We start from the raw sequence: 18,713 nt of genomic DNA on the forward strand, positions 1-18,713 counted from the left end.
GAGTTTTGGCAAAATATTTTTGTCGCAAGCTATTACCAGGTAGCGAGCTCACTTATCAGATGAGTGTCACTGGAAACGAATCTATTCATAGCTGATGAGAATGGTAAATAATTTGTGAGGTCACAAAGCTTTGCGACGAATTCATTTCACTCCGGTGGCAATTTTTGCACATGACATGACTTAATAGTATCAGGACAGGACATGACAGGACAAATTAGCAATCATTTTTAGCCTTTGCGATTAAAAAGTTACTCATATCACAAGTAACCGTAAGGTTAAGGCTTAAGTTACGGTAAATTTACTAAAAAAAAATACAAAATTATCGATGTCGCAGCTGATACTTACGAAAGTGAAACTACAAAAACAATGAAAAACATCTGGACTAATGTTAAAAACACGTAATACTGTTCTGCACGTTTTTGACCGTTTAAAAGATAGAGAAACGTATGGTTGTCATTTTACCAGTAACCTGATGACGTGATAGAGGTAAAAGGTTGCGATCTCCCTTCTTCCACATTTATACAGGCATTTCATTATGAGTTTGTCAAATAGCAATGACAAAAAATTTAGATTTCAGAGTGAATGCTGTTTTAGTTCATTTGAAAGCCTATAACAAAGCTTCCCAACCAATTTAACGGCTGGGCTTAGTAGACCACTTGCATCTGAAGAATAAGCGCAGTGATCACTTACACTTCCTCCGGTTCCTCACGGAGAATTATAACATCTCCCTTCGTGAGCCCGCGGTGTCAAAGACTGACCTCTCTTCCTATACGAGACCTTAGTACTTTCAAAAAAAGCGAACAAGATCATGTGAATTACCAATGAAAATTATGGACACTGGAAAATCATGAACTGTAACACTGCGAATATCTTCTGACATCAGTAAAGGACAGTCCGCATTATAAATATGTCGTAATTTAGGATTGATTTAGTTTTTGATCACGTGATTGTGGAGACCATCAGTTTCTCAAATTAAACAATGCTTAACAATCTTAGCGAATGAAGTTGAAATATGTTGTATAAACCATAAAGGTTTGAAGAAAGCCATTTAACAGTGAAGATATGAAACATCCATTCAAAGGAAAAGTACGTTTTTACTATGTATGCAATTACAGTGAATTGAAGTAAGTTTCAGTTTCTCTAAGAAAATTAAAACATATCTCTTCGTGAGCGCGCAGCGTCATAACTTATCTTCTTATGCGAGACTGGCGCTTTGATAGAAAAAAAAAACAGATTACGGCCTTTAGAAAAATATGTACCGTAGAACCTGCCGCTAGTATCCAAAGATTTAAGTGAAGGCTATCTCGATCATGAAACGCTTGTGTACAAGTAGAAAATTCAGTTCGAATCTACCGCGATCTCAGAATCTTTCGTTAAACCTTCCTAAAACAAAGTCAAGTTCATAACTAACGCAGGTCATAGCCGCTGAAAAACCACATAATGAAGCACCGCGGATTTCCTTCAGCGAGCGACAGTCCATACCATAAATAGAGGTCTGATTTTAGTTTTATGGTCATCGATTTTTCAAATTGAACAATATTCAGTAGCCTTAGTTAATGAAGATAGATTATACGGTATACAGCCACACAGATTTGAAAAAGTCGCTGTAGAACCTATTTATTGCACCGTGCTGGCGATTCAATCGCGCCATCTAACTCTAACTAACTCTCCAAACGAGGCATAACTATATATTGCAAACACAAAGATCAAAAAAGCAGTTACTGGGCTTTGCCGTAAGATCCTTATCTCTCTACAGTTACTTAATAACTAAAGCTGATAAAAACCGAGTGACTAGAAAAGATTTTCAATCGCACTTACCAAGATGTTGACAATGCGGCTGATGCTTTGAAAATCAAATAACAAAAATAACAGTGTGGACTTTTCCTAATCTTCAGAACTTCCTCTGTCACAGTGTTTTGGGTATCCTGATCACTCGTGTTTTATTTTATTCCCTACCCCCTCAGGGCTAATGGAAATAAAAAGAGAAAGTTTTAATTGCATATTTTTTGTGTGTGTGCTTGTATGCTCGTTCATCATGTCCTATTTAGGTCTACATTTTCAACAGTGAGCAGGGGTGGATCCAGGGTAGTTTACCTGATTTCCGGAACTCACTCAAATTTTTCCGACCTAGTTAAATGTTGATAAAAGTACTTTTGGAAAACACTCTAATTTCCCTTTGGAAACTACTGATACTTTTGTGGAAATCACTAAACGTCTTCCAGAAATAAACCATCTTCCTGTTTTACAGTTATTTATTAAAGAAAATACGTTTAGAATGACTAATTTCGTTATAATTGCTGGCCTTTCGAGCTTCGATTACACCTCGGAAACCGTCGGAAGCCGTCGGAAAATGTTCGTGGAGCCAATCTTTACGCAACCGGTGGGTGTAAGTCCTTGTTATTTGGTGACAATAACAGGCGGAACACAGTCAAAACCCCTCACGATTGGCTAGCAAAGATTTCGTCATCGGAACTCACTCAAAACACTCTTCTGATTGGCTAGTTGTGTTTGGAAACTACCTTGGAAACTACTGACAAAGTATAAAATGGGCAGTTCCTCCCCCAGCGGGTCTCTTTCGTTGCTCCTACAAAACAAGTACTTTTGAACTTGCTCAGGGGTTAACGACGGAATAACAATTTACTGTTAAACGTTTAAAAAATACTAGTGTTATGACTCGCGGAGATCCTGTTTGTCGGAGGGAGGATTGTTCTCCCTTCGACATTGGCCTAGTTTTCGACGAGATCCACAACTACTCGCCGCATCAGAAGCTGGAGTTCGTCGAAAACGTGTGGAAACCAGGTGAGCTTTTTGATTTCCCCGTGTCAATGGAAAATGGAAAATCTCGTAAGTTTGTCTCGGGCTGGCTGAAAAGATTTCCATGGCTAGCTTACTCCAAATATTTCGATGGAGCATTTTGTTTAGCTTGTGTTTGTTTTGGAGTTCAGTGTGGGCGAAACGCTAATAAGTTAGACAAATTATTGAAGTCTCCTCTCACAAATTGGACTTCGGCCGCTTCTCGCTTAACCAAACACTCGCTAGGAAATTGTGAAATTCACAATTTTTCTATGACTGCTATGAATGATTTCAAGAGAATGATGCAAAGAGGAGCTGTCCCAATTGACCAGCAGTTAAATAACATAGTTCAACAGCAAATCGCGAGAAATCGGGAGATTCTAAAGTCCCTTTTCAAAACTATTATTTTCTGTGGGAAAAACAACATCCCACTCAGGGGGCGGAGAGATGATGATCCCACTAATGCTGCCCTAACCGGTAATTTCCAGGCATTGCTAGAATTCCGGGTAGACAGTGGTGACCAAACACTGCAGCAACACCTGGACACTGCACCCAGAAATGCCACATACATTTCAAAGACCATTCAGAATGAAATGATAGCAACTGTTGGTGCTCACATTTTGAATGATCTATCACAGGAAATAAGAAATAGTAAGTATTTTTCAGTTATGGCAGATGAAGCTGCTGACATTTCAAATAAGGAGAATGTTTCTGTAGTAATAAGATTTCTGGATACAACTAAAACCATCCGAGAAGAATTTATTGAGTATTACATTTGTGAGGAGGGATTAACAGGGGAGGCTATCAAGGACATTATAACTGCAGCTGTAGCAAACTTAGGATTGACAATGGAAGACTGTCGTGGGCAGTGTTATGATGGTGCAGGCAATATGGCTGGAAGACTAAATGGAGCCTCCTCATTGATCAGTGCAGAACACGAAAAGGCAATCTATGTCCACTGCATGAACCACAGGCTTAATTTGTGCATAGCAGACACTTGCCAATTGCCAATTGTCAGGAACATGATGGATATTGTGCGCAAGATTTCTAATTTTTTTAACAACTCTCCCAAGCGTCAACAACATTTAATAGCCAAGATCAGAGAACTATTGCCTCGGGCAAACCATACTGTTTTAATTGATGTGTGCCGCACACGATGGATTGAACGGATTGATGGAATGGACCGCATAGTTGAACTTCTCTACCCAGTCACAGCTACACTTGAAGACATCTCACTTAACAGAAACAGCCATGGAGACTCAACCTGGAATCCAACAAGCAGACATGATGCTCAGTCCTTAATTAATGCAATCAACTTTTCCTTTATTGTTTCTCTTGTTATTGTCAGACATATTTTGGGATTAACTAGACCACTCACAGTGAAGCTGCAACAAAAAGCAATGGATCTTCTAAAAGCTAAAGATGAACTTGCTCTTTTGAAATCAGTCCTTGAAGACATGAGCACTGACATTGATAACAGACATCATAATCTCTACCAGGAAGCAGTGACCATTGCAAGACAAGTAGCAGTCCAGCCAGAAATGCCAAGGATAGCCCAGAGACAAATGCATAGAAATAATGCTCCTGCTGCAACTCCTGAGGGGTATTTCAAGATCAATCTCACTAGAGTTTTTCTTGACCATGTACTCCAGCAGCTCAACACCAGATTCAAGGATGATGTATTTGTTTGCTATAAAGGTATTTCGATTATTCCCTCTGTTTTACTAGCTACTGACCCTGCCTGGAAGGCCAATGTTTTGGAATTTTGTAACCATTATAGACAGGACATACCAAATTATGCAGGATTACAGGCAGAGCTTTTGTTATGGGAGAGATTGTGGAAGGGGAGGGATAACAGAGGAGATATTATTCCTGACAGTTTGGAGGCTACACTGAAGGATATTGACAAAGATGCATATGTCAACATCTATTCCATGCTGAAAGTCCTGATCAGAATTCCAATTTCATCTGCATCTTGTGAGAGATCCATATCATCCCTTCGGAATCTTAAGAACTATTTGAGAAATACAATGACCCAGGACAGACTGAATGGATTGGCACTGATGCATGCCCACAGAGACATGGATTTTGACCTTGAACGTATGATAGATTTATTTGCTGAGTTACATCCTAGGAGAATGAGAATGGCAAACATTTTGTAATAATTTTTTGCACCAGCTGTTTCTAGAGTACTTGTGAGTTATGTTCTGTCTGGGTTATGGCCTTTAAGTCTCATAATCCTTAAACTGATGGAGAACAGTACAGAAGCTCAAACTGGTGCCTGTATAACTTTTTTCAACTCATTTCAAGGTTATTTTCTATTTTGTTTTACTTGTGATGATTTTCCATTGACATTGACATTGGGTTTTCATGTTAAGCTTAAATGGTTAACAAACATTTTCACTGAATTCAACCAGCTTCACAGCAATTCCCAAGGATGAAGAAAGGCTAGTATTATTTCAAATTATCATTTTACTTCAATTTGTATATCATTTTATGATTCTTATAATTTATATTTTTCTAATAATTGTTTTATTTTTTGAATTCCAGCTCCCAACACAGGCTAACCATCCATAAAGCCCTTCTCTCTCTCTCAAATTCTTTTCTGTGTTGTGCTCCTATAAATGAAATGAATAAAAGCCAGCTCAGGAAATGTTGTTTTTAGTGTTGCTAAACATTTGGATTTATTGAGCCTGGCTTTCATTCATTTCATTCATTATAGGAGCACAACACAGAAGAAATTTGAGAGAGAGAAGGGCTTTATGGATGGTAAGCCTGTGGTCCCAAGGATGAAAAAGGCAAGTAGATTTTTATTATCAATCTTTAAACTATATCATCAATTGTGCTTGTTTTTCTTTTGTTATCAAAAACACTAACACTTGGTTCGTTTTTTTTTCTCCACATCTTGATTTTCCTGACTGGGAGGTGATGTTTTCCAGTGTGAAAAGTCTTGGTGATGACTTGGCCTTCCTGAAAACACTATATACACTGGTTTGCACAGTAGCTAAAGGTGGAATATTTGTAGATCAGAGTGTTTCCTGTAGTACTTTCAAGAAAAATAAATGTTTTTTGCCTTTTCATTACAACTCCATAGCGGATTAAATGTGTACCTCAAAAATTGAGGTTATTAAGTATTCATATATTCAGGCTATTGTTCTTTCTCATTACTTATTCATTCCGATGAGTTTGCCGACTTGCCGGCATGCTTCCGAAGACCGTGAAGAGCGCAACTTCTTTGATGTAGGTGAGATATTTTTCTTTTGTTAACAGATGAAATAAACTCTCCCGGGAATCTGCTTGATTCGGATCAAAACAAAACGATCGGCGCTCGAAATGATAAACTATTTTCGCTTTTGCTCTTCGCAGTGATTACAACAACTCGTCCAAGATCCATTTTTAAATCTTTTGCGACGCTCTTTAATCCTAAAAACATATTAAGGCTAAAAATACACCGTGAATAGGAACTAAATCCATTCAAATGATTGCAGTTAATCGATCTCGAGTTCATTCATCTCAAGACAATGTCAACAAAAGGATACAAGATCACAAGTCTGTTCGCGCAAGGTAGCTTAATTACACCATTGTCCAAGTCTTTTGAAGTACCTTCCGCAGTTCCTTTGGTCTTCTTCCAAAATATCTCACCTTTTTCGAAACGAATAAAACCGACACGTTTTCGGCAGCCACCGAAAGCAATGCCCAAAGGAATAAACCGAGCCTTCGAGGTAAAAAATCCAGCGGTGTCACCCATTTCAGAAAGTCACATTTAATCCGCTATGGAGTTGTAATGTTTGATTACATGCTTTTTTAGTCTTTTGGGGGCAATTAAATTTTCTAAAAATGCATGAAATGGCCTTTAGAGAGCTCCAAATTTCAAATTTTCTCGGGGGGGCATGCCCCCGAACCCCCCTAGCAGGAGTGGGTCCTCGGGTGGAAACTACTCACTCAAAATCCTGGATCCACCCCTGGTGAGTGGTCATATGATGAAGTGCTTATTAAGTGAGTTTGGTTGGGCCGGACGGGAAAATATATGGCTCTCGGTCATGAAGCAAGGACCTCGCTGCGCTGGGTCCGTAGATCATGTTTTTACGTTACAGTTTTATCATCAACGATGTAATTGAACATGAAAAATGAAAAGTGTTATTCGTTTTTTTAATAAGGAACGTCAGGCTTTAGTGTTAACCCCTTTGAAAAGTTTGATTTTTATCACAAGATCGATCACAGTACAACCTAAGTAAGTTTCTTTCTTTAAACGGTAGGCTATCTAAGCGTGACAATCAACTCCTTGTCTCCGTGAACTTTTCACTTTCTAGCGGGTGTGATTTGCATGATCGAAGCCAAAAATGCTAAAAAAAACTGACTATATTTCAAGTTGGCACGTCACACTTTTATAACTAATGATGGGTTTGAGCATCCAAAAATGAAACATTTTACCCTGGTTGACGGGAAACGTCAGCCTCAGTGCTCATACCTTTGGTATCGATTGGAGTTGTATCAAAATTCATAATGGGTTAGGTTCTTCCCTGTCTTCGAAAAATAACAAACAATTGCAAGCTTGACAAGCTTGATTTCCGTTTAATTTAGTATTGATGCCAACATTACCTGATTTTTGGAAATTCGGGGAAATTTTATTTTTCAGGGCTGCGCTGTCAAAGCCAAATAAGTCGCATTTGAGAATTATGGGCTCACTGTAGTAGGAGGGCCTCGATGGGGTGATGGCTTTTACGGCTAACGGTTAAAATTTTGGCCATTTTACGAGTAACTTTATACATCATTTTATGAGTTGTTACCAGAAATTTTTGGGGGGATATTATTTTTTTTTTACGACTAACTGTTAAAATTTGTCAATTTTCACGTCTAACAGCTAATTTTGTGGCCGTTTTACGGCTCATGGTTAACCTTATTAAGACCCTCTATAAAACACTGTTTCTGCCAATTTGTGATTAGGAAAAATGAAAACTGTGATCAAAAGTATTTAACAAAATCACTGAGAATAGAAACTGATCAATTATCAAATACGATCGAGAAAAAGATTAAAATGGTATTTTTTTCTTAAAGTGATTCATTATGTACGAGACGTGAACTAATGATTCCCATTTTACAAAACGTTAATGCAAATTAGAAATATATCTCTAATCTTGCAGAAGATCGTGTAGTGAGATGTACTCTCCAGATTTCATGCGACTTTAGAAAATTCAAAACAAAAATTGAATACTACCTCACCTAATATCTCATTCAAGGCCAACTCATTGTGAGCCCAGGAAAAAAAATACAAACAGTACAAACAGCAGCTAAGTTTGCAGTTTAGGATAACTTCATTCTAATTTATTGTTACAGTTACAACAAGATTTTAATCAAAAAATCAATTTTATTTGTCTGTAATTAGCCCCTTCACTCCCAAGAGTGCTTGGTTTTCAAATATAACTTAAGATATTGTATTTTATGGAAAAGAATCAACAGATTTTATTCACAATTTGTGTCAAACCAAATTTAATGATTGATCAGAACCATTTTATATAAATAGCTGTAATTGAGGATTAATCCATATGAAGTTTTCAAGAAAAGAAAAATAAATCAAATTCCATCCTAATATTACCACTCATTGATGTTAATAATTAATCAAAAATATTTTACATGTAAGCCTTAATTAAGCTTCTAAATAAATTTCATTGAATACTTGAATTTTAGCTGGGTTTTTTTAATTTAAAGTATTTATTTTGTATCATTAACCTCAAATTTTTGCTTAAAATTCCCAGTAATTCTTAAACATTCCTAAAAATTCCCAAAAGTTCCCAGAAATTCCTAGGAATTTTTCAGATTTACAGCTTTTCAGGGAAAGTCATTGGTTCTCTGAGTTGGAATTCCTAGGAATTCCTAGGAATTCCAAGTCCTGGAATTTCTGGGAATTTCTAGGAATTTCTAGGTTTTTAGAACCAGAGTTGTTATGGTTGGGAATTCCTAGGAATTCCCAGTCCGAATTTACCGTGAAAATTCACACCTTTATTCCTAGGAATTCCTAGGAATTCCAAAAGCCATTTTGCAAGGGATGTAGGTGATTATAGCAGATTATTGTAATGTGTTTCATCATTCAAATTTTCAACCTTTAATTATAACTGTTTGAAAAATACAGTGGCCTGACTTGAGCCTGAGCTACCAGCAGTATTTGTGTAAGACTGACTGTTTCAAAAATAATTTTTCCCCCGCACTGTGCCTCTAGCTGCATAAATTTTAAACTTTTAAATTCTTAAATTTCTCTAATTTTCAATAGCCCATTTTACGGTTGAGTGCTTGTTTGCCAAGCCCTTGAACAGGAGTGAGGCAAAGGGTGACCTTGTTATGATACAAACCCTCCGGTTTTTAAAATGTAAATTGCTTTATTATTATGCTAACTGGAAACTGGTGTCTATCACAACAAGGTCACCTTCCTTCAGCCTCAGTCTTTATTAGAGGCTTGGCAACTTAGTACAAAAAAATTGTAAACTGGCCTAGTGGTAAAAATAAATTTTGGTATCCCTTTTTATTAGCTATTATTAACAGAAGATCTGGTAAAATGTTAATAAAAGATATGCATATGTGAGGCCCAGTTAAATATAAATGTGACAATTTTTTATCATGTTTATCGTTTACAATGCATATAATTTTGCAATTAATGCTTCTAATTGCAATAATTAATACCTTCGTTATTATTATTATTACAATTATTAGACCATATTTATTTCTTTGTACCCTAAGCCTTCAAAATTTGTAGCACATGAGTCTGACTTCTTTTTTTGTTTTTGTGATTATATAATTTTGCTTTAGTTTACGCATTGTGACATGTAATTTTTATTTGCCTTGATGGCTTGTAACACTTAGGCTTTCATCAGTGCACTGTGTTCTTTCAAATGCTGATACCCATTCCACAAAGGAAACTTTGATATAAGATAAGTGAGTTTTAAAGAGTGGGAGTCTGGAAATGCAGGTATCCCCCTTTAATTATTACTGATATTGTTGGTGTCCCTCCTCTTTTGATTTGATTTACAATTACACTACCAAATCACAGATTAAGTTTGCTTGAATAAAGGAAGTGATCATCAACTACATGTAGAGAAGCTCTTGATTGTTGAGCAAATTCACCCTGTCAGCATTTTAATGAGGATCAAAAGGGTTTTATGCCTGGGGAGACTGGATCCAAATAAATGCATCCCATGCAAGTTTTAAACAACAGAGGTGGTTGTAAATCAGATGAAAATTCCCTTGCTTATTTGTTTTCAAAAGCTGAATGATTTCTGTAATAAAGGGGAAAGGTTATATCTAAAAAGAGTGTTGATCAAAGTGAAAGTTCAACCAACAAATAACTCAGGTAAAAGAGATATAAGGAGAGCAAAGTCAATAGTGCACTCGGGATAATAGGATGTTAAAATACCGTGCAAAGGAAGAAAGATGGCAGAACCTTATAGGCACTGATTTACAATACTATGACACACATTTTTTATTATTTGGTTGTTTAATGTCTGCAAAGTATTGCACAATATTCATACTGTACCATTCATTTGAAAACAGAAGTCAGACAAAGAAAACTCAGAGTCAAAATGTAAATCATCAGAAATTATTGACATACATTCTCTTGGTTGAAATAATCATGATGTTTTTACAACTTGCAAAGCAGTCCTTGGGGAAATTGTCAGCGGTTAGTTCTTTTGCACGCAGGTAAATTGTTATTTTAAAGCACTATCTTAAGATGAAGATTCAATGGCAGACCCACAGCTGAAGTTTGCCACTGATTCTGGCTCATTATTTTTCTTTTAATGCCAGCAATTTTTTCCTTCATGGTTGTAAACCTGGTGTGATGTGTATGTGAAGTTTCTTGTTTCAGTTAGGCTGACATTTATGGATGGGTTGTAAAAATTTATTGACTGTGTGGTCACAAGAAAGTTTGACGTAGTGTTACCTGACAAACCTAAACTGAATAAATAGAACACCTTTTGAGGTGTGTATCAAAGTTTTTGAAGTCACAGTAGGCTTAAACTACAAGTTTATGGGAAATCTGCATGTGTACGTGTGTTTCAACATTGAAGCCAAGATTGTGACTATATATAATTATTTTGCTATTTTTGATTAGATACACTTGGTGTTGTAAAAAGCTGTTATGCTGCAGAATTTTGCTAAGCCTTTTTCATTGGCACACTTATCTTTTTCTAAGAATCTTGTTGAATTGGCCCAAATTGAATTCTAAATTTTCTACCAAATTTCTTTTGAATATTCTTAGATCTCCTAATATCAGTAATCAACAGGTCTTTGAAAACTTTTAATAATTACATGAATTGTGTTGATGTATTGCACATTAATTTTTCCCCTGACCCTATCAACAATTTACAATGCGCAAGGATTGGTATTGGCTATAGGTGTGTACTTTTTAGTCAAATTTAAGTTTTGTGCACAGCTTATGCATCAAATTTGTGTAATAAAACATTGTATCCTTAAACTAATGGATGAGAAAGATCGAGTTATATCCATTACGCGTATGGCTTTTCACAATGATAGATTCCAGACTAAAGATAAAACACTTTAATCACTTTCAAATTTCCCCTAAATCTACTGGCCTGTTAAAATCCCACTTCCTTACACTGATAGCCCAACCTCATCAACTAGTCAGCAACAGGAGTGAGAAACAAATGAATAACAGAAACAACCAAGCAACTTCCTTAATCTTGTCAGCTTATTCTGAACATGGCATTTCAGACATGGGGTACATTTTTAAATTTTCGGTGAAATTGCTCTAGTGATTATAGAGATGTGCATGCTAAGATTAGTTGAGAATTGCGTCATAGCTCGCTACAATCACCTCGCGCAAGGTGATTACAGCAGCAGCGATAAATTTCAAAATGGTTGCATCGCGTTTTGTCAGTGTTACCGAGGAAGTGACATACTCGATCGAAGGAAATGCAATTTCGAAGAATGCAAAAGATGTTATTAAGTTTGGCGTAACAATTCTCAAAAGAAAGATCTGAAGTTTTGCTTATTGAATGAAGAAAAACCTGCTAAATTTTAGGGGAGACTGGCTGCTAATCTCGACACGAATAACCTGAACAATAGTAACAGAATGGTCTCCAAAATAAAACAAATTTACAAAAAAAATTAAGCAATTATAAGAAAAAAGTTATTCACCTCAGGCTCAGTAAATATTGTTGAATAATTCCCTCGACTTCGTCGCGCGGATTATTGAACAATATTCACCTCGTCATTGGCGAATAATCGTCAGATATTGTCTTAGTCACAAATAACACGAGCTGCACGAAGAGTGTCTTCAAACTTTCAACGAATTTTTCTTGGATTCATGGTTCACCATAACGCAATCGAACCAATATAGAGCTGGGGAAACCTGAAGGTTACTTCCCTCTGAAAAGGAAGCTATCATGTAGTGATCCACATGTAGTGATCCACAAAAGACAGATTGTATTATACACTTTATGTGATCATAGCGATTAGGAAAAATAAGTCAGTTATTATAGCTGACCAGAAAACGGGTATCGTTAAAGGAATTGGCACGAAAGCTGTTTGGTTCTGTTGCGTAATGCAAAAAAGGTGATCGTACTTCAACCGCGGGCTACGAGACTTCCAGCGCAAAAGTAAGAGCAGTGATTAACTACACTATCACGCAATTTCGGTGAAGTCAGGTAAATTTAAATTTGTCAAAGGAAAAAAACCCTCCATTGGCGTGCAATTTCATAAAGTGAACGGCTTGTCTTCTTACACGAGACTTCGCACTTTTAAATGGAAACGAGGTCACTTTATTTACCGATGCACATTACGGCCACTGGAAGTTTGTGTACTGTCAAAACCGCGAGTATGCAAAGATTTCAGTGAAGAGTACCTCGACCATTAAACGCTAAGTTACAAATGGAAAACGGAAACTGAATTTGTATCTAGCGTGATCTTTGAATCGTTCGCTGAATCCTGCCAAAACAAAGTTAAGTTGATTGCTAATGCAGAAAAGCCACTAGAAAACCATGTAGTGAATCTCCACGAATATCTTATGGTATCATGTACAGACAGTCATGATATACATAGGTCTGATATTTTTTTTGGATCATCATGTCCTCAAATTGAATGATGGTTTTAAATCATAGCTGTGGAGATAGAGTTAGGGGTATAAAGCTACTAAGGTACATTTTAGAAAGATTCTTTCATAACGTGACATAAATACATAATGCAAGCTTAAAGATCGAAAAACGAGTAAGTGGACTTTCCCATGAGAGCCTTACATCTCCAGAGTTACTCAATGATAGAATACAAAGGTGCTCTAAATTTATTTCACTGCAATGGCGACTCTTTCGCCACATATTATTCGAATGATATGCAAGTACAGAGTACATACATAAAGATCGGATTATGGGCTTACCCAAAAAGAACTATTTCTCTTGAGTTACTCAGTCATTTCAGCGATGGAAAACTGGGTATGAAAAATTATTAATCGTACTCACCAAGATGAAGACCTCGTGGCTGATGCTTCTGGAGGTGAAAGATAAACATATCAATTGAATTACAGTCGGGACAAAACTAAACTAAAACTTCCGCTGTCTCAGTATTTCGGGTATCGCCGTATAATGTGTAGGGTATCCCCTCCAGGGACACTCTAAACGAAAGTCGTCTAAACAGCACTGGAGACTGGGAAGTAATATGGCGTCCTTTGATGACTTGTCGTAACTTGTAAAACTATTTGCTGAAACCAGATAAATCTCAGTTGTAAGCTAATTGAGGCTGCGAGATATTGTGGCTGTCACTAGAGGCTAAAACAATGGCGCGTGTAGATATGAAAACTTTGTAGGAGCGTTTAACTTGATATCTCAAGAGTAAGTGCAGCAAACGGGTAAGTAAGTAATTAAGATCCTTTATTTAATAAGTAAGTAAGTAACATCCTTTATTTAAACACGATTAGAATGAAAGCATTACATGCTTGAGGGGTCGTGTGTAAATAGCTCATACTCAAGTAACCTGCATGCAAAAGTGGATAAATATATGAAATGAATAAGCAGAATTTAAAGTAAACACATGAAAATGCAAAGTGTACTTTTGTGATTAAAGATAATTTGAAATTAAACGTCGGAAATCTTTGCTACCGACTGCGCGAATAAGCTGGTAAATCTGAATTCCTTGAATTCGGGATCAGATTTCAACTTTCTATAAAATTGCTTGAAAAACATCAAGAGTCTTAATCTGAGACAAAAATCCTCTATACAGCGCCGTTATTAGGGATATAATTGTTCATAAAATAGGTGGAGAATCGCAGAACAATTGCCTTATTATATGCTCTCAAGTTATATGGACTGTTGCGCCATTTAGCTAATCTGGAATAAATTGGGGTTTATTATCGCTAACTGTGTTGTGCAATAGTTTAACAGGACTTAGTTTATACAGATCATAAATCGAGTTCCATTGAGTGAGTTTTATAATTGCTTCTGATCGTATGTCCGGTGGCAAATTAAAAATTATCCTTCCAGCGACCGTGTAGTGCTTGCAGGGATTTAATGTAATCTAGGTTGTCACAGTTTCCCCAGACAGTGATGTCATCTGTCACAGAGGTGAGAATCACCTCAAAAGATGGATCAAGGAAAGATATCCTCTTTAGGAAAAAGCGATTTTGTAATAATTTCAATTTAGTGAGAAAGTTGTTCTTTAATTCCGTAAGATGTGTCGTTTAAGCAAGTTTTCGGTCTATAGTAATACCCAGCAGCCTTGCATGACATACTCACGCAACGTCAACGTTACCAATGGTAATCAAAGAATATAGACTAAGGAAGGTTCTCCGGTGTAACAACATTACTTCGCATTTTGAAGAGTGTGGTGTTAACGAGTTAGTCATGCACCATTTTTTAAGCTCGTCAAGTGCCTTGTTTAATTGGTTGCATGCTTAATCAACAGTTGATGCGATGCAGCGAACTGTAGTATCGTCAGCATACAGGTAGAGATTGCCTGATGTCACAGCCTCTGGCATGACACTAGTGTACAAACTAAACAAACATAGGCCTAGCACTGTTCCTTGTGGGATGCCGCAAGTCACATTTAGCTCCTCTGACTGAGTAGAGGTTTTACCGTAACCTGTGAGCCAAGAAAGAAGATTAGCCCCGATTCTAAATTTGATCTTCAACCTATGTAATTGTGTACTTTAGGAGGCGCAATAAAAGGCCTTACAACAATCAATAACAGCGGTAGCGGGTGAGATATTGAGTCAAATTTTAATTTAAAAATATCTTCAAACACAGTAGGCCTTAACTGTCAGGAAAGGTCGAATTTATTAATGAATCAAACAAAACAAAAAAATCCACAATCCGAGAAAGGAAAGTCGTGAAGAGCGTGGGCGAAAGCACTCAAAATGAGAAACAGGCATACTACGCATGCAGTATAACAGAGTTATTTTTGAAAACAGTAGAACTCAGTTCCATTTGAATTTTTTTCAGGATTTTTTTTTTTTTTTTTTTTTGTATTATGCGGGTAGAATACGTGATAAAATGCAGGTTGTTGACAAGGATATGACACGAGATAGAGCGCAGTGTCGAAGTGGAATTTGATTGGTGATCTGATCGGTGCGAACAACATACCACTATACACGCTAGCAAATGGGCTAGGTCGATTACATCTGGAAACTTTCTGTACCGAGCTCAGCCACGAGGCTCCCAGTTCGAATAAGTGAAGCCAGTACTTTCAGCGAAAAATGTCAAAATGCTTTTATTGCATTAGTGTGGAAAAATAGACGGACATTTCTCAAGTTTCAACCTTTCAACAGTTCGACAGCTTTCGAATTTTTGAAAAAGGTCAACTTTCCCACTTGTTCAAAAACATTTTCATGGTAGCGATCAGAGCCGCTTGCAGACACGTTAAACGTTCATTAATATTTTTGCACTCATTTTCAGGAGAGGCTTCCGGTAGATTACATTGAGCGTTGGCTGGAAGTGATTCAAGGTGATTTTGATGTGTTGTGCAATACTGTTTGATCTTAAGGGGAGTGATGAAAAACCCGCTTTCACAAGTCATCAAATACTTTACTTTTTAATGTGGACGCAACAAAAGCTTGCGTTATGTTCACAATTCCACATCTTACTTGAATATTAAGTCTTTCCGTTCTTAGTAAAAGTAATAAATAACGTTCAGATCTATTCAGTCTTTCGCTGACGAAAGGAAGTGATTCGTATTCAATGAGTTGCTGCTAATCGAATACTCGTGATTGTGCAAATTAAAGGTGTCTGGGATCTGGGACTTAGAATTCTCTCTCATTCGACTGTTAGGTGAGTATCTCGCGCACTTATAAGATTCGCTTTCATTGGATTATTACGTTAGTATTCGCAGACTTTTAGGTTTATCTTTCACTGGATAGGATTGTCTTACATTGGACTCCTGCGTTAGTATCTTCCACACTTATAAGATTCTCTTTTTTCGGATTTTTACGTTAGTACCTCGCGCGCTTTTAGAATTCCCCTTTTGGATTGTTACGTTAGTACGTCTTTGGATCAGTTGTTACTTTAGTATCTTGCGCACTTTTAGGATTCTCTTTCATTGGATTTTAACAGTTGTATCTTGCGCACTATTAGGACTATTTTCCAATTGATTGTTATGTTATCTCGTGCTGTTCTAGTTCTAGACTTAAGCGCACTCTTAGGATTTTTAAGCATAGATCATAGATAAGATCGTCGTTGATTCCGATGTTCAAAATGTCACCTTTGTTGGCTTAAATCAGTAAAAATGACGATAAACTAAGCATCTTTGGAAACCTAGAGACTAGTTTTCCTTTCTGCAGAGACCTCCAGATCTAAAAATGTTGATTAAGTGGGGAGATTCGACGGCTAATATTAAGTTGCAATTTTGACGAATGACGGTTAATATGTATGTTCGGGCTAAATTTTAACTTAGCTCAGGCACTCAGTTGGGGATCTCCGTTTAGAACCTTAGTCCAGGTTCTTGTTTTGTGCTCTCAGTCATTTTTCTTAGCTCATGCCCGCAGTTTCGACTCGCAGTTCAGGCTCGCAGTTCAGGCTCTCAGTTCATGTTCGCAGTTCAGGCTCGCAGTTCAGGCTCGCAGTTCAGGCTCGCAGTTCAGGCTCGCAGTTCAGGCTCGCAGTTCAGGCTCGCAGTTCAGGCTCGCAGTTCAGGCTCGCAGTTCAGGCTCGCAGTTCAGGCTCGCAGTTCAGGCTCGCAGTTCAGGCTCGCAGTTCAGGCTCGCAGTTAAAGCTCGCACTTCAGGCTCGCAGTTTATGTTCTCAGTTCAGGCTCGCAGTTCATGCTTCTATTTCAGGCTCGCAGTTCAGGCTCGCAGTTCGTGTTCCAAGATCATGCGCTGAGTTCATGCTCTGAGTTCATGCTCTGAGTTCATATTCTGAATTCATTTCTGAGTTCATGTTCTGAGTTCATGTTCCGAGTTCATGCTCTCAGTTCATGTTCTGAATTCATGTTCTGAGTTCATGTTCCGAGTTCATGCTCTGCGTTTATGTTATGAGGTTATGTTCTGCGTTCATGTTCTGCGTTTATTTTATGCGTTCATGTTCTGCGTTCATGTTCTGCGTTAAAGTTCCATGAAAGGGAAAAACAGAGAGCAGATAGAAAAGTCACCCTTCCTTCATAACCACTGATAGTACTGCGACATGCCGATACAATGTGTTACAACCAACTTTGGAGGGTTGGCAACAAAGCACTTGATACTCTGCACTATTAAAATACTAGTCAACCATTGAAAACACAAATGTAAATAGGAACTATGTTGTTGGTCCAAACCAAGGCCACGAGCACGAACAGGAACTATGTTGTTCCCGTTGCTCATCGCAAATATACTAAATATTTTTAATAAATCTGGTGTAAAGGTATGTAAGTTCAAAGCTAGACAGCTGGGCATACCAGCTACCCAGGAAACACAACTTGAGGGACTAGGTTTAGCTCCTGGACAACTAACTTTACAGTAATAGTAAAGCAAGCTGTGAAATGGGTATACACTCTCGCTTTTCTTTAATTTTTGTTAGCACATGAACGATGTCGACTTTGTAAATAACTGGGTAATTCAGTGTTGTCAACTGAATTGTTAATGCAAACTGGCTACCATAAAGAGTTTCAGAGCAGTACGGTGGCCATATTACGTAATCAACTCAGTTGATAAGACGAAATTACCCTGTTACATTCTCCCACCGACGCAGCATCACAGTTTCTTTAGAAAATTACCCCCTTTATTTATTTGTAAATAACTGGTTGCTCAGGATAGGTGCGATGAGAAAAAAATCTAGATATATTTTTTTAATGTGGCACTCTCTGAGGTGCTTTTTCTCCTAAAGTAAGTTATTGGCTCTAGTGCTCCACGGACTCCAGCCGATGAACTTCGTCATTGAAAGCTTATGTGGTAGCCAAATTGAATTCCACGAGCTGAATTCCAACATAATTCTAAGAAGATAAATTGATGAAGGAAAACCTAAGAAAAACTCTGTTTGGGGAAAACAATCAAAGCATGATATTCAAGTAACTTTAATGACCAGTGATATTTCTTTTTTTCCAATCATAGTTTAACAGTGATGATCAAACTACTTCGCCTGGCATATGGCTATGGTCATTCTAGGATGACAGAAGTCTATCATCCCACTGGCAAATAATACCTCTGTAACAACAGCTCCTTGTTCTGTTTGTTTCTAACCTTGATTTTCAGTCTGAACATGCTTGCCGAGTATTCAGGAATGTACTGTTCTAACACAGGCTTTCAATGAAAGGGTAGGTGGGAGAGTGCAATTGCGTGTTGAAAAATGCCCTAATGTCGGATGCGATCCCTTAGCGATACGGAACAAATGCAACCGCATCATCAAAAAATTGCGAGAAGCAATTGAGAAGCTACAGAATGACGTCTGATCCAGTAGAAGAGGGCACAATACTTTTCTTCACACATCGACTGTCCTTTGGGGCGCAACACAAAACTACCA

At 37.5% G+C, this 18,713-nt stretch overlaps 1 protein-coding gene and 1 pseudogene across 1 annotated transcript; both read left to right on the forward strand.

The window, feature by feature from the left end:
• Positions 1–18,713, forward strand: part of LOC136279210 (2-(3-amino-3-carboxypropyl)histidine synthase subunit 1-like) — a 490,303-nt pseudogene that overhangs the window by 458,228 nt on the left and 13,362 nt on the right.
• LOC136279157 (52 kDa repressor of the inhibitor of the protein kinase-like) lies at positions 2,642–6,309 on the forward strand. Its single transcript, XM_066162674.1, has one exon. The coding sequence runs from the start codon at positions 2,670–2,672 to the stop codon at positions 4,953–4,955; it is 2,286 nt and encodes a 761-aa protein (XP_066018771.1). The 5' UTR covers positions 2,642–2,669; the 3' UTR covers positions 4,956–6,309.

Source organism: Pocillopora verrucosa, chromosome 2 (genome assembly GCF_036669915.1).
Source record: "Pocillopora verrucosa isolate sample1 chromosome 2, ASM3666991v2, whole genome shotgun sequence".
NCBI classification, from domain to species: Eukaryota; Metazoa; Cnidaria; class Anthozoa; order Scleractinia; family Pocilloporidae; genus Pocillopora; species Pocillopora verrucosa.

What these genes read in the sequence shown, in the direction of transcription:
- LOC136279157 (XM_066162674.1), top strand. Translation starts at nt 2,670, where the DNA reads ATGACTCGCGGAGATCCTGTTTGTCGGAGGGAGGATTGTTCTCCCTTC.